The sequence below is a fragment of the Aspergillus steynii genome, assembly GCF_002849105.1.
Source record: "Aspergillus steynii IBT 23096 chromosome Unknown P170scaffold_2, whole genome shotgun sequence".
Classification (NCBI taxonomy): domain Eukaryota; kingdom Fungi; phylum Ascomycota; class Eurotiomycetes; order Eurotiales; family Aspergillaceae; genus Aspergillus; species Aspergillus steynii.
In genome coordinates, this window is record NW_020194399.1 from 5,906,886 (window position 1) to 5,921,966 (window position 15,081).

General features: G+C 50.1%; 4 protein-coding genes across 4 annotated transcripts; 1 reads left to right on the forward strand and 3 right to left on the reverse strand.

Annotated features, from left to right (window-relative positions):
• Window positions 1–169: 169 nt before the first annotated feature.
• On the reverse strand, window positions 170–7,492 carry P170DRAFT_463124 (DNA-directed RNA polymerase III core subunit RPO31). Its single transcript, XM_024852140.1, has 6 exons — window positions 6,689–7,492; window positions 5,484–6,633; window positions 5,349–5,369; window positions 5,224–5,260; window positions 4,828–4,936; window positions 170–4,733 (listed from the first exon to the last, which is right to left on the reverse strand). Exons 1-6 carry the CDS (start codon window positions 7,423–7,425, stop codon window positions 482–484), a joined length of 6,306 nt encoding a protein of 2,101 aa, XP_024708738.1. The 5' UTR covers window positions 7,426–7,492; the 3' UTR covers window positions 170–481.
• Window positions 7,493–7,521: 29 nt separating this feature from the next.
• On the forward strand, window positions 7,522–8,927 carry P170DRAFT_463125 (spindle checkpoint protein MAD2). Its single transcript, XM_024852141.1, has 8 exons — window positions 7,522–7,734; window positions 7,787–7,812; window positions 7,863–7,888; window positions 7,945–7,983; window positions 8,042–8,070; window positions 8,121–8,266; window positions 8,317–8,390; window positions 8,448–8,927. The coding sequence occupies exons 1-8, from the start codon at window positions 7,686–7,688 to the stop codon at window positions 8,737–8,739; spliced, it is 681 nt and encodes a 226-aa protein (XP_024708739.1). The 5' UTR covers window positions 7,522–7,685; the 3' UTR covers window positions 8,740–8,927.
• Window positions 8,928–8,930: 3 nt separating this feature from the next.
• P170DRAFT_463126 (DUF218 domain protein) lies at window positions 8,931–10,180 on the reverse strand (the record flags this gene model as incomplete). Its single annotated transcript, XM_024852142.1, has 4 exons — window positions 10,002–10,180; window positions 9,763–9,870; window positions 9,622–9,673; window positions 8,931–9,512 (listed from the first exon to the last, which is right to left on the reverse strand). Exons 1-4 carry the CDS (start codon window positions 10,106–10,108, stop codon window positions 8,931–8,933), a joined length of 849 nt encoding a protein of 282 aa, XP_024708740.1. The 5' UTR covers window positions 10,109–10,180.
• Window positions 10,181–11,013: 833 nt separating this feature from the next.
• Window positions 11,014–15,033, reverse strand: P170DRAFT_349544 (uncharacterized protein; the record flags this gene model as incomplete). The annotated part of the gene is made up of 9 exons (XM_024843744.1): window positions 11,014–11,106; window positions 11,167–11,778; window positions 11,839–12,080; window positions 12,132–13,071; window positions 13,127–13,229; window positions 13,674–14,181; window positions 14,259–14,371; window positions 14,429–14,601; window positions 14,665–15,033. The coding sequence occupies 9 exons, from the start codon at window positions 15,031–15,033 to the stop codon at window positions 11,014–11,016; spliced, it is 3,153 nt and encodes a 1,050-aa protein (XP_024708741.1).
• Between the last annotated feature and the right edge of the window lie 48 nt (window positions 15,034–15,081).

A 15,081-nucleotide genomic window follows, 5' to 3' on the forward strand; every position in this document is an offset into this window, starting at 1 on the left:
CAACTGAAATTGGTAGCCAATGAGGTTGATCCAGACTTCAGCATATTGTTCGATATTTTCACAAACAAAAAGCAAAAACCTCAAGCTTAAAACACATAATATGCTCTTAGAAAGCAAGTAAACATAGCATAACTAGCAAAAGGAACCGGAAAATTTTAATAATGACCATCTATCATCGTCGAATTCATTGTTAAAACTAACACATAATCAATAGTACAAGGATGATATGTTTTTCTATCCATATCAATCCACACTACCTTCAGTATCGCTAATGCGCGCAAAAAGCAGTTCATGGGGACAAAAAGTAGTACAAAGAAAAAAAGAAGACAAAAAAACTTGTCAACGGACCCAAACAGTTTCCAACGCCTGATTATGCGAACTTTTGTCACTTTTCACTGCGGGAAGATATAATATCAAATAGCCACCAAGATGGATGTATCCATGTTTCCCAAGATATATGGTACGGTATGGTGAGTTATGTTCAAGCACGAGCCTTTCTCTTCCTGGTTGCCTCGAGGGGAGCCTCGGTGCTGGCCCAGGCATCTTCGAAGGTCGTCTTCTTGGCGCCGATTTGACCCTCGAAGAAGTTCATCTTGCGGACGACTTCCATGGCTCCGGTACCGATGGACATGGTCTTGCCCATAATGATACATTCGGAGACACCCTCGATGAGATCGGTGCGGCCGGCACCGCCGGCGTCGAAGAGGTGGTCGGCGGTTTTCTCGAACGAGGCGAGCTGGAGGACGGAGTCACGCATCTTGGCAAGACCGAATCGGGTGATACCCAGGACTTCACCCTTGTAGGTCATGACGTCGGCGAGGAGCTGCATGTGACGAGGATCGATGTCCATGTCTTTCATGACCTCGCTGATTTCTTGGACGATGGTGGATCGGGCGGCTTCGATACCGAGCACGTCGCGGGCTTCCATGACGTTGTTGGTGGAGGTGCGGAGGCCGTCGACACCGAGGGTGGTCATGCATTCTCTGAGACCGTAACCTTCCACAAGGAGGGTGTTCTTGGTGGAGGTTTCATCGGTTCGGATGATTGCACGGAAAGCCTGCGGGTGACCGAGAACCTGGATCTCAGGGAGCATGCGCTTGAGATGCTTGAGACGAAGGAAGGGATCGGCGCTGGTGGAAGCGATTTCCGTCTTGGAGAGACCCGCTTTGCTGGCGGGATCTAGGTCCATGTGGATGTGGATATGCGACCGCGAGCATCGGAATTTGAGGTCATCAGCCTTGAAACGCCTGTGGTTCTTGATGGCGCCAAAAATGGTTCTGATGTTAAGCTCCAGCGCCAAGTCCTGAATGGTCTTCCAGTTGATTTTGACGGTAATGTATGCCTCCTTTCCGGTCCATGTCTCTCGGACATAATGAATGATATCCCGAAGATAGGTCTTCTCGATACGGCCCTTGACAATTCGTGCAGCGATGATATTGTCGTTGGTGACAAGTTCGCAAGCAACGACAGGCGTACTGATCTCCTTGGAGGCGTTGATAATTTCTTTAATACGGGGAACACCCTGAGTGATACTCATACCAGCGACACCAGCAAAATGGAAAGTCTTCAGGGTCATCTGAGTTCCGGGTTCACCGATGGACTGAGCACCAACTGCACCAACGGCATGGCCAGACTCAACTTGGGCCTTCTTATACTTCGTCAAACAAGCCAAGATGAAAGCCCGGAGAGTCGTTTCGGTCAATTTTCCAGTATGGTTCAGTCCCTTTTGACTCCTTACATCATTAGGGTCAAAGTCTCCACCGCGCGAGACAAGCTTGTCTACCTTTGTGGATACATAATGCTGGATGGAGTCAAGGAAGTCACGGGCACTCTCAAACTGGTCGATTCCATGGTCTGACCGATCCATGTAGCCAAGCTCAGTACCCATAAGGTCTTTTCGGACCAATTTGGCGCGCTCCTTGGACAGCATTTCTTCGCAAACTTCCATGATTTCGGCAGGCTGGAGACTGCGCTCATCATTGTCGTATGTCGTAGACTCAGAGTGGGTGAAAGTCCGATCGAAGTGGACGGGCTTGGCTTTACCTTCCATATCCACAGGATCAAGTTTATCATCTCCGTACTGGAACTGGACGATAGCCGCGGACGAATTCCGGACAGTATCATCGTACATGGTAGAAAGATCTTCCAACGACTTCATCAAACGACGCGACATGTAACCGGTTTCGGCAGTCTTGACAGCAGTATCGACCAGACCTTCACGACCGGACATGGCGTGGAAAATGAATTCCGTCGGTTCGAGTCCGGAGAAGAAACTGTTTCGGACGAATCCCTTCGATGGGGGCTGGCGAGCATTCTTCGGGAAATGGGGCAGAGTCCGGTCCTGGAAACCGTCTTGCACACGCTGACCACCAATAATCTGCTGACCGACCAGAGCAACCATCTGTGACACGTTGATACTGGAACCCTTGGATCCAGACGTAGCCATGATCAAGGGAGAATTGTACTTGCTCAGTTGAGCAATACATTCGTCTCCTGCCTGCTGACGAACCTTACTGAGAATACCAGAAAGCTGGTTCTCCATGGTTTGCAATTCGTCGCAACCTGGATACTTCTCCAAAGTGCCTGCCTTGTACTTGGCAATGACTTCATCACACTGCGCGTACGCAGTTTCGACCAGATCCTGCTTCGACTGCACAAGCTGTTCGCTAGGGTAAACATCCGTGATACCAATCGAGAAACCCATGTTGGAGAACCAGCGTGCAGATAGTCGCGACAGTCGGTTCATACCCTCGGCGGCTGCGGCAGGGCCGAAATCACGTAACATGACGTAAAAGATGTTGTCCTTCTTTCCGGATCCAACTGTCGATTTATCCATCACACCGCACATAACTTCCGAGTTACGGACAACGAGCCAGCTGTCTTTTTCGTCCAAGTCCCGAGGACTGCCATCCTTGGGCACCTTGAACTGCTTGCATGCTGCGTCCAGGTTGACCAAGACGGGGTCATCCTTATTGGGGTGCATAAGGATGTTGAAAACTTGCTTTCCAGTCCAGAGCATCTGGGGTTTCAGCACAGAAGGAGGAGGAAGATCAAAGCGAGTTTCGGGTCCAAGCATGTAAAGACACAGCTGCGTGAAGGAGCGTCGATCGAAAAAGTTGTCCTTGTTACTCATGAGGAAGGCCGCACTGATGAAATCCTGAATGGCAGAAATAATCGGTTCTCCGTTCTTCGGAGTTGCCAGGTTGTTCTTCACACCCATCAGTTCCATTGCCTCAGCTCTAGCTTCTTCCGTCTGAGGAACGTGCAAATTCATTTCGTCACCATCGAAATCGGCGTTGTACGGGTTACAGGCACACTCGTTGAGTCGGAAGGTTCGATGCGGGCGGATTTTGGCAAAATGAGAGAGAATACTCAGTTTGTGGAGAGAGGGTTGTCGATTGAAGAGGACAATATCACCATCCTCAAGATGACGTTCGATAACGTCTCCTTCCTGCAGTTGATCGGCGATCATGTTGAGATTACCATACTTCAGGAAGAGCTTGAAGGTCGATCCCTTCTTCGTGATATAGTTTGCTCCAGGCCATTTCTTTGTACCGTTTCGTACCACCTTTTGCAGCTTCTCCTTGTTGTATCGAGTGACAACCTCAGGATAGGTCATGTTCTTTGCCACTAGGATGGGAACGGCGACTTCATCCACTCGGAGGTTGGGATCGGGCGAAATGACAGTACGACCCGAAAAGTCGACACGCTTTCCAGACAGGTTACCACGGAATCGTCCCTGTTTTCCCTTGAGTCGCTGTACAAAACCTCGAATAGGCTTGCCCAAGTCCGCCTTGTTAAGACCAGGAACATCGCTGTTAATGTAAACAGCGATCTGCAATTGCATGTAGTCCCAGCATTCCATTATAGTCTGCACCGGTGCACCCTTCAGCAAGGAGTTCTTCAGGTTGATGTTGCTCTGAATGATATCACCCAACTTCGCAGTCAAATCATCTTCCGTGGAGGCGGCGTCTTGACCGACGGAAGGGCGAATGCACACCGGAGGCGCGGGAATGAACTGCCAAAGGAACATTTCCGGCCTTGCTTCTTTCGGGTTCAATCCCAGGAGTTCACAGTCCGAGTCCGAGATTTTCTTGAATAGGTTCAAGACACGGAGCGCATTCAAATCGTCCTGGGCCTTCTTGTAGTGCTTCTCAACCTCGGCATTATGACCCCTAGCTTCCTCGAACGACCGATCGAACACAATCTTGCTGGGAGGTGGAATTTTCTTTACCGACGCGGAGGCATTGAAGGCTCGGAATTTGTCGTGCGAAATTTTCAGCGCGCTGTTTCCCGCCTTTTTGACGACACCGTTGACAGCGCCGCAGGAGTCGCAGTTTCGGGTCTTGCGGCAGCGCTCGTTCACCCGTTTCGCGATCTGCAATCGTCGCAAATTATCAAGGTTCGGCCGACGCATTTCTCGGAGGAAGGTACGGCGCTCGCTTTCGGGCAGCAAAATGTGCGAACATTCTTTGCAAATCTCTTGTAGAATCGTAATCACTCGCTTGAAGTATCCGACATGGAAGGCCGGCAAGACGAGCCTGACATGGCCGAAATGTCCGTTGCAGACCTGGAGGGCACCGCCGCAAGTCTGACATGTTGCACTCTTGCTGGAAATACCCATGCGCGAGTCGAGGGGTCCATGAGGAATCACCGATCGGTCATGGTCGAGGTCGAAAAACTTCCGGTCGGAGACTTCTACCACACCTTGGCTGACAATGTCATCGTTGGATCTGGGTATGACACACCCGCGGTTAGCCGGCCATCCCAGCACACAAACACGCACAATCACAAATGTTTTCCGGAGATATAGAGGCCAGCGCTTACAGCACACCGAATTTGAGTTCTTTAATCACTTTCGGAACACGGTCGATGACCTGGGCCTTGCCCAGGTCGACCTGCACACCTTCCGGAGGTTGCATCGCCGCCGTCAAAGCTTGAACATGGCAGGGTCAAACGGGCTAGATAAACAGAATGAGTCTCTTGTCGCGGTTCGGATACTCGCGATCAGGAAACAGAGAGGCTTCGATACTGCAGAGGGACAGCGACCGGGGATTGTGGAAGAAGAGAGGGAGAAACTGCAAGACCATCAACGGCGGCGGGGTCGGCGACGAACTTTTTTGCGGGCAAATCAGAGGCAGCGAGTCAACAGCTCCCGCCCCTCTGCCGCCCCATCCAATCAGATGCAGCGACGGAGACAAACCATGCATTCGCTCCGCATACGGCAATGGATAGCCTCAGGTGTTAAGGCCATTGGTATCTATAATTCATTCCAGTCCCAAAATTGTGTAAACCTAAGAATAGTAATACATTTTCACAAGAAATACCCGCTGATATATAATACATACTGTATACAACTTTTCCAGCCTCTATTTCGCCAGAAAAGCTTGGAATGCTTTATGTTCAATCACCACATTTCCAACAGCCCGCAGCCTCTTTCGGCCCTCTTTCTGTTTTTCCAACAGTTTTCTTCGTCGACTAACATCACTCGCGTGGAGCTTGGCAAGAACGTCTTTGCGGTACGGCTTGACGGTCTCACGCGCCACAACCTTGCGCCCAACGGCTGCTTGGATGATGACCTCGAACAGCTGTCGGTCAACGTGCTGCTTGAACTTGGTCACCCATTGCCTTCCAAGCCGCTCCACTTGACTGCTGTGAACAATCCGTGCAACCGCATCGACCGGGGCCTTGTTGACCAAAAGCTGGAGCTTGACAATGTTGCTGGGTTGCCAAGCAGACTCCTCGTAGTCGAGCGAGGCGTAGCCCTTGGTAGAACCCTTCAACTTTCCAAAGAAGTCATCAACCAGCTGTGCCAAAGGAATGTCGTACTTGAGAATGACCTGGGTGGCCGTAAAGTATTCGATACTCTTCTGCACGCCTCGGTTGGCCTCGCACAGCTCAATCACCTTCCCAAGATATTCGTCCGGGAAGGTCAAAGTTGCTAGGACGTATGGCTCTTGGATCTCAGCGATTTTGGGGCGCACATCTTCCCCATCAGGGAAACGATTCGGGCTGGTGATGGTCTCTTCCTTGCCGTCCTTCCAGATCACTCTCATGGGCACAGATGGAGGGGTGATGATGATGCTAGCACCATGCTCCTGACGAAGGCGATCCTCGAACACCGAGCAATGCAAGGTTCCTAAGAAGCCCAGTCGGAAACCCGCTCCGAGGGCTTCGGAAGACTCCTTTTCCACCGTGATACTTCTGTCATTGAGCATGAGCTGGTTGATACTGTCCTCCAGATGCTCAAAATGATCCGCATCAATAGGGTATGCGGCAACGAAAACCATCGCCTTCGGTTCCTCGAAACCAGGAAGCGGCTCCACGGCCTTCTCGGACCCGACCTTGGTGTACGTGTCTCCAATCTTGGCTTCTTTGCTGCGTTTCATACCGGGGTTGAAGAAAATGTACCCCACTTGGCCGGCACGAAGAACAGTCTGCGCAGTCTCGATCGGATACATGATTCCCACCTCGCCCACAAAGTATTTGATCCCAGTTGCAAAAGAGACCAGCTGATCTCCAGCTCGAATCTCGCCATCGAACACACGGACCAGACAAATGACACCCTTGTAGGAATCGTACCAGGAATCGACCAGAAGCATTCGTAGGGGTTTCTTGAAGTCACCAACCGGCCTAGGTCTTGTTAGCATCGGCGTAACGTAGTGAACCCAAGTGGATCAGAACATACGCTGGAATCTTCTCCACCACTGTCGGAAGCAGCTTTTCAACATTCAGACCAGTCTTGGCCGAAACCCCAATGGCTTTATCCGTGTCAATTTCGAAGGACTGTCTCATTTGGTCGAGCGCCCGTTCCGGTTCCGCAGACGGCAAGTCCACCTTGTTAATAACGGGAATCAACTCCAATCCCTGCGCAAAAGCAAGATAGAAGTTCGCAACGGTCTGCGCCTGGATACCCTGACTTGCATCAACCAGGAGCAAGGCCCCACCACAACTTGCGTAACTCCGCGAAACCTCCGCGCGGAAGTCGACGTGTCCCGGTGTATCGACAAGGTGCAACAGGTAGTCCTCTCCATTGTGGTTGTAGATCATGGTGCATGTCTGCGCCTTCACGGTAATTCCACGTTCTCGCTCAACGTCCAGCTTATCCAACACTTGCTTGTTCGTCCCAGGTTGAATGGTCCCCGTGAGTTCCAGCATTCGGTCGGACAGCGTGCTCTTTCCATGGTCGACGTGGGCAACGATACAAAAGTTGCGGTATCGGTCGATCGGGATTGCAGCGATTCTCTGTTCGAGGTCGGAAACGGGTTTGGCAGCGGCAGCTCTTGATCGCGCCGACTGGTAGACCGCAGAGCTGGTAAAGGAGCGAAGGCAATTAAATCGGGCGGATGGCGCGGTGAGAGGGCTTGCAGCCGGGCGTTTGGGCACCGCGCTCAGCCATCTGGCTAACTGCAGGCATCCTCGCATCTGGAGTGCTGCAGTGGCATGAGAAGGACGAGGGTGTAGTCAAGGTGGTACTCTCGCGTGTGTCGCTGACAAGCAGATGGAGTCCGATTTGGCGGGCAAAAAAAAAGTGCGGCTCTGCGGAGGAAACGGATTGGCGGGCGGTCGATTGCTGCGGCGACTATCGCTGTAAACAAAGCTCACTCTTTTCACCACACAATCTTCGTGCAGAAGAACGACACTCTCAACGCCAACGATCTCGGAATTATTCAGGCTCTTCCACCATGTCAGCGACAAAAGACAAGTCTAAGGTCCACAAGCTGTCCCTCAAAGGTAAGGCATAACGAGGTCGGCAATTGTCAGTGCGGAACTAACCCCCCCGCAGGGTCGTCGAAACTTGTGTCTGAATTCGTGAGTGATCCTTCAACGCATGACTCTATAGGCGATGCTAATTGTTACAGTTTGAGTACTCCATCAACTCAATCCTGTAAGCACATTTGCATGTCAGGCAACGTTGAAAAATACTCATACGTCCTGTCTTAGGTTCCAACGAGGAGTCTACCCCCCAGAAGACTTTACAACGTACGTTCTATCTAATCTAATCTCCTCCGCAAGAATATCACGACTAACGACTACACAGCGTCAAGAAATATGGCCTCAACATGCTTGGTTGGTCACCTTCGATTCCTTCTACATCCCTCCTACTTACCGATCCGCAGTCACCTCCGACGACCAGGTCAAAGCCTACATCAAAAAGATCATGTCGCAGTTGAACAAGTGGATGATGGGAGGCAAAATTTCAAAGCTTGTCGTGGTCATCACTGACAAGGAGACGGGTGAGCATGTGGAAAGATGGCAGTTCGACGTACGCAACCCGACCCCCGAAGCTGCTCGCGGAAACTGATCAGGATCTAGGTTCAAATACATACCAAAAGCAGCAAGTCCTCGGCTGCCCGTAAGGCTGGTGATAAGGAAAATGCTGCCACAGGGTAATCACCATCATCTTTGCAATCCATTTGACGCAAACTAACTGTTCCTTGCCGCAGAGACGCGCCCGCCCCTGCTACCGAAACCGTCGAGAAAACCGAGAAAGAGATTCAGGACGAAATCCAGGCCATTTTCCGACAGATCACCGCCTCCGTGACCTTCCTTCCCGTTCTCGATGGAGATTGCACATTCAACGTGCTCGTGTATGCGGACGCAGACTCGGAAGTGCCCGTCGAATGGGGTGACAGCGACGCCAAGGAGATCAAAAACGCCGAGAAGGTGCAACTCCGAAGCTTCAGCACGAATAACCACAGGGTGGAGACCCTCGTCAGCTACCGTCTTGCTGACTGAGTTCGGCCTCCTACAATGGACTAGGGGTGTTTCATACGGAGGCGTTAAGGACAAGACGGAGGGTTCTTCCATTTTCTTTCATTTCTGGGTTTCTGTACAATGAATTTCAAGTTTCTATGGCCATGGCCTCAAAGGCACCCGTGCCCGGTTATTTATCATAACGACTAATGAGTATGCATTCCTTTTCCTTCCTACTCGTCCGCGCTGTACCACGGTAAACGCTCCATCTTCGAAAACCATTTATTCCCATCCTCTCCGCCATCCCAACAAACCAACTCTTCCACCACAGCCTCAAGTCCCATGTCTCCAAACACATCCCTTTCCATCCCCGCTGTCCATCCCCTTTGTGCTCTCTTCCCTGCTAGTTCCGCCTGAACTCCATACCTATCTTCCCTCCATAGCCCAATCCCTCTTTTCTCTTCGCCTGCAATCAACGACGCCGAAGACGTTACTTCCTCCGGCGGGTTAATTCCAATCACGTCCCCTTTGCATTTACATCTAGATGTCCTGTCACCTCCCTGGTCCCCTGCACCAGCGGGACTCGAGACCGGGCCCAGCCCCACAGCAGGAAAATGGCACTCCATGAATCTCTTCCGTTTGAATTCATGCGTCACCACGGTTACGCGCGTGGGATATCTGCCCGTGTGTGTTTTGAACTTTAGAAGCGAGAAAAGCACGTTTTGGTATGAGTCTGTGGCGTTGGTTTCGGTGGTTATTTGGGAGGCGTGGAGTTTGTCGGAAAATGTGAAGAGGGCGTTGTCTTTTGCGAGGTTCTGGCGTTGTGTCAGCAAGTAGGTAGTATTTTTTGAGTACTATTATTATTATCTTTCCCTCGTTTAACGCTTCGTTATGCGTGTAATAAGGAGAAGGGAGTTCAATTACCAAGTATGATTCCCCCTCGGCTAGACTCGTCAATGACCTCTTAGTTGCACCCCTATATATTTTCGTTAGCTACGCCCCTTCATCTAAAAACATATGCTCGGGACAGATTGGATAAACGAAAGTAGGTATATATCCACTCACCCGGAAAACACAAGCACACTGCGCAGATCTTCTGCTGCAGCCTGAATGCCTGCCTTAACATGGGCCGTGAAGGTAGGCGTTTCGCCCTTCTGGAAGGGCTCAATTAACCTGTTCCCGAATTTGTTAGCTCTGGATAGCCCAATCATGGATTATGAATACACTAGGGGATTGATTTTCGTGTTGTTTTGTATGTAGGTGCCTAATATGATGAGGGGAAGATTTACATTTATTTATCTTACCATTCATCCTCTGAAATGCCCTTGGTTGGTCCCCCGATGTAGATTGCATGGCAGCAGACGATGATCAGGTGGGTGCATTTTTGGAGGTCGAAGGTGGAGGGGGACATTATTTTGAAGGGAGAGGATGGATTCTAGCGCCGGGTCTTATACTAGATATGATAATTTCAATGTATTCCAAAGTAGAAAAATGTTGAAAAAGAACTATCATGAGAGTTGAAAAGTAGATGCAGCCACGGACGACAAATGTTTGGGCATGGAAAGGGGGCCCACAATTCGATCCCCGCCAATGATATATTCTGTTGCACCATCCCGTGCGACCTTTACAATGTACGATATCGAAATTTAGTTAACTATGGTTTAATTGCACTGGCATAACTGAAAGGAGAGAGCATAAGTCGGTTTGATCATGCAATAGTTCTACTGGCAAGAAAGGATTCCCTACGTGATGTGACGGCTCCAATACTACTAAATATAATTTCATAGAAAGCACCCTGAAAAGAAAAGCTGCTATTTCATGCATATCAAGATAAAATAGACAATTGCCCATCGCTGGGCGCCACTCTAATGTAGTATACATATTTGGCTTGCCTGGTAAAAAATTCAGTGTCCCTGGGCCGGACTGATGAACCGACCCAACCGCGCATAATCGCATCATAAAAGAAAAAGAAAATAAAATAAGGGAGAACAATAGAAAGATCAAAGAAAAAGAAAAAAAAGGAAGTCACAGCTTTGCAAAAATCACGAAACTCCTCGTGTCGACCATGCAACAATGCTTAGAAGTCAGGCACAACGCTAGGTGAACAATGCCGTGTGGATGGAAATCTCGTCAGCACAACAAACGCCAGAAAGTCTGCCATTCAAACGCATGATCAAGGGACAATTTCGAGAAGAAGGCTTCGCACATGCAAAATTATGGTTGTACATGATTTCATAGTCTCGCCTATGAGAATAAAAAATGAAAAAGTAACATGGGGTATCAGAATGGGGTCAAGGTGAAAGAGAATAAAATGTGTTAGTTGAGCGGATCGTGGCGGAAGGTACAGTCATCTCCTTTGATGCATTTCCCTTCGGGCCAGTATCGGCAAGGAACCAATCCTGCTTTGGGCTGTGAAAAGAGATTAGCATCGGGATCAATCAAAAACCTCAGGGTCTGCTGCAAACGTACATGTTTTTTGCCAGGGGCGCTTGGTCTGCCTCTTTTGGAGTGACCATACCGATCATCATCCTGTCCATCATACCCGTTGCCTTCGCGCATACGCTTGCGATCAGGGTCCTCATAACTACCTTGCTGGGGAAAGTTTGGAGCTGTTTGCTGATTGGGGTTGGCAATTTGAGAAATGATGGCGGCAAGATTTGGCGGAATGCTAGCCTGCGATTGCTGAGGTTGAGGCTGCAGTGGGGGTTGAGGCATCACAGGGGGCTGTTGAATCGAGTTCGGAGTATTGATGGCAGCCAAGATCTTTTGGAAGTCAATGCCAGCTGTTGCGGGTGGCTGAGAAACCGGAGTGAATTGAGGCATCTGCAACATTGGCGCTTGGGCGGGTTGAGAAGCCTGTTGTTGTTGACGGAACATGTTGACGGTTCGCTCCAGATCAGACATGGGTGCCTGCGGCGCTGGCTGAGGAGGCGGCGGTGGCGGAGTCGACTGCTGTGTGTGAGGTGCATTCTGGATGATCTTCAACAAGTTTGAGATGTCAAATTGGTTGTTCTGTGCGCTCGGCTGGGCCGGAGGCGCAGGTTTGGGGTTGACTATGGCGAAATAACGCTCTTGTCGGGCCTGTGAAAACAACGAAGTCAGAATGATGAAAGAGGTGAAAAAAGAGCTCGAAAAACATACCTTGACCTTGTCTGGGAGCTCCCCAAAATCAACCACATCTGTGACGATTTCCTCATCGGTCGGCGCGGGAGGCTCCTTTGGTGTCGACGGGACTTCCGCTGGAGAAGTGTAAAACACCATGAGGGTGGTGGCTTCCCTGTGGTCCTGGGCCTCTTTCTCAGGGCTGACAGGCTGCTGGACACCGCCGCGCTTAATAAAGTTGCCAGAACGGTCTTGAGATGCAGCGTTTTCATCATCGATTGCTAGAATTATCAGTATAATGAGTATCAAGTCAAGGATGAGAAGTAACGTACCGGACGGTGCATAATATTCGAACAGAGATTCCTCTCGGAGACCGTTGTCATCATCTTCGTCCATCTCATCCATGTCTCTATGCAGCTTGAGCACACTCCCTTCGCCCTTCACATCACCCACCTCACGCTGTGCATGATCGCCAAGATGAAGTTCCTCCTCAGGGTCATGCGTAAAGGTGCGAACTTGGACAAGCTGGTTATCCGGTTTCCAGCTAACCCGCAGCTTTCGCCTGGCCTCTTTTCGGAGCCTCTTCGTACGCTCCTCTTCAGTCTCGGGCGTCTTGTCCTCGGTGGGTTGAGCAGGGGCAGGTTCCTTTTGTTTATTGAGGTCTGCCATTAAGTCACCAAAAGAGAAAGTTGGCCTTGGAGGCGCCGGCTGGGAGTCTTTCTTTTCCGAAGGGGTGGGCTTCGGCGCCGCCGCGGCCGCCGCGGCTCTCTCCGCATTCGAGGTACCGGGTCTCTTCGAGGCGGAACTCAAACTTCCGAATAAATTGGTCGGTTTGGGTGCAATAATGTTGGCTTTCGGGCGGGAAGCAATTGCCGCAGCCGGATCTTGGGGCTTCTTGACGGCGCCATTTGCAGTTGTGGGATTGCTGGGCTTGGAGGAATTCTTGATATTGGATGTAACAACCATTTTCTTGGTGGCAGGCAAACCATTGTTATCACCTTCACGTACCCTTTTTGCCCCAGTGGCCTCAGGGCGCAGGCCGTCTGCAGCCGCTGTATCAGCAGAGGTGCCATTTTTGTTAGGAGATCCCTCCTTTGACCCTGGTTTCCCATTTTCCTGCTTGCGTTTGGTGGATGCGGCGGCATTGTCCAAGATCCTTTGCGCCAGACCTCTAACCTTTGGACCACCCTTCTTGACAAATCTCGGCAAGAGCTTGGCAACATTTGTTTTTTGAAGGGCTTCGTCATCCATAGTGGTAAAACGCGAAAGCAACTGTGTAATTATTATTAGCGGTTTGGTTTGCGCATACATTATGCGAGAAACTTACCTCAAGAAGATTCACAGTAAGCGCCCCATCGATATCAGAAGCCTGATGGCGATCCAAGAGAAATGAATACATGGCAGACACCGCAATTGGATGTTCTCCCAACCTATAATAGTTTGCGTTAGCCACCGCAGAGTTTAATATTTGAACAAACACGACATTGAGGGCAGTTCTGGAGCACTGATTGTGGTAATTCAAGAACACTCGGCAGCCAGTCATTATGAGCCGGAAACTCAGTAAACCCACTAATTAATTCGATTATGTGGTCATACGAGCATCTCCGTGGATGATCAAGGCTTTCGCACGAGTCTTGTTCACTTTTCGTCTTTCTTTTTTTCTTTTTTCTTTCTTCTTTTTAAGACACAGCTGGACTTGTGTCGTCCTTGGGCGCAAACCAAAACAAAGCCACCCTTACTTATAAGCATTCCTTTAATGGAAATTACATGGCAGAGGCTTTCAATTCGTTTCTGACTTCTATGGCCATGACAACGATATGCCAGGTTGGTAGGGGGGTAGAAGAACGGGGATAGAGAGAGAGAAAAATACATACTTCTCGATGATCATCGGGTGGGCTTTTTCCAGGGTGGTTTTGACCACCACGTCCATTAAACGCCTCTGGAAGGCAGTCTCCTTCTTGAACTTGGCTGCTTTGTCGTTGTCGCCCTTGTTTCCCGCCATCTTCATGGCTTGTGTCTTGTCTTTCCAAGCATCTCTTACTTTCTTGACGACGTCTTTAAATGCAACTAAAGCACTTTTGACTTTCTCGGCGTGAGGTCGCCTATTACGGGGAAACCACACAGCTCGTAGAGTATCATAGTTCGCAGCTGCTTCAGGCTCAGTAGGACGGGAAGGGGGAAGGGGAGATGCTTCGGGGGGTTGCTCAATCTCGAGATCCGAGTCATCAGATTCACTGTCAGAGCCGGAAGAGGCCGTTTTCCCACCAACATTCTTACCATTCACTTTGCCGGTAGCGCTTTTTGGTAGTAGTTTGGTGATCGGTACTTGTCTGCGTGCATCGGCCGCCTTGATCGGCATGGGGACTGCCATTGGTTTTTGACCTGAATCGCATTAACATCAGGCCAGAGAAAATTTCGCGAAAAAAAAGGAAAAAAAGAATATAGAAATTCAAACATACCATTTGCTGGTAGCAAAGCCTCCATGCCATGAGGGCGTATAGGAACACCTTGGTTGCTAACAGCGGGCGGCACTGCCTGTAGTTGAATATCATTCCGATAAAAATCGAACACCCTGGTAATAAACGGTCAGAAACACGTTAGAATCAAAGGATTGTACCAAGAGACGTACTTTGGATCCTGAGAGCCCTGGAACTCATTTGGATTTACGTAAAGAAAGTTGGAGAAAGACGGATGTTGGTTAGCGGAAGCTTGCGGCGTATCAAGAAACTGAGGGTTGATGGTTTGATGGCTCGACACGTTCGACATAGGTTCGGTAAACTCCTGCGTAAGATCCAACGGATGCTATCACGTATTAATTGATGATTCTTTTAGAAAAGGGAAGGCAGAAAGATTGGATTATCATACCGCATTCTCGTCCGAAAAAGGTGTCGGCAGGGGATACCCATTGATGGGATTAGAAGGTGCAATCGGTTGATATGGGACTGATTGAGGTGGTGTCTGCGTAGCCTGCGGTGTCGGCGATTGGGAAAATGTCTCTGGGACAGCCAGGTGCTGCGGAGGAAAGTAGTTACGAGGAAATTGGTATGACTGGAATGCGGAATTTTCCGAGGGGGTCAAGGGTCGCGAGTCGAAAGGAACTTGCCCCTGGGGAAATTGATGCAGCTGGCGATATTGACCGGGAACTCCATACCCATGAGGGCTTGCTGATGGCAGAATGGACGGGTGATGTAAGGAGTTGGCACGCCACGACTGGGCCGACGTAGCAGGGTACATGCCGTGAGCAGGCTCTTGTTGAGGGGGCAGTGGTGTTGTTTGCTGCGG

Coding starts and splice junctions, on each gene's coding strand:
- P170DRAFT_463124 (XM_024852140.1), bottom strand. CDS start 7,425: ATGCGAGGATGCCTGCAGTTAGCCAGATGGCTGAGCGCGGTGCCCAAA. Junction 5,261..5,348: donor GGCTGGAAAAGTTGTATACA/GTATGTATTATA, acceptor AATGAATTATAG/ATACCAATGGCCTTAACACC. Junction 4,937..5,223: donor ACCTGAGGCTATCCATTGCC/GTATGCGGAGCG, acceptor GCCATGTTCAAG/CTTTGACGGCGGCGATGCAA.
- P170DRAFT_463125 (XM_024852141.1), top strand. CDS start 7,686: ATGTCAGCGACAAAAGACAAGTCTAAGGTCCACAAGCTGTCCCTCAAA. Junction 7,984..8,041: donor CCCCCAGAAGACTTTACAAC/GTACGTTCTATC, acceptor ACGACTACACAG/CGTCAAGAAATATGGCCTCA. Junction 8,071..8,120: donor ATATGGCCTCAACATGCTTG/GTTGGTCACCTT, acceptor ACCGATCCGCAG/TCACCTCCGACGACCAGGTC.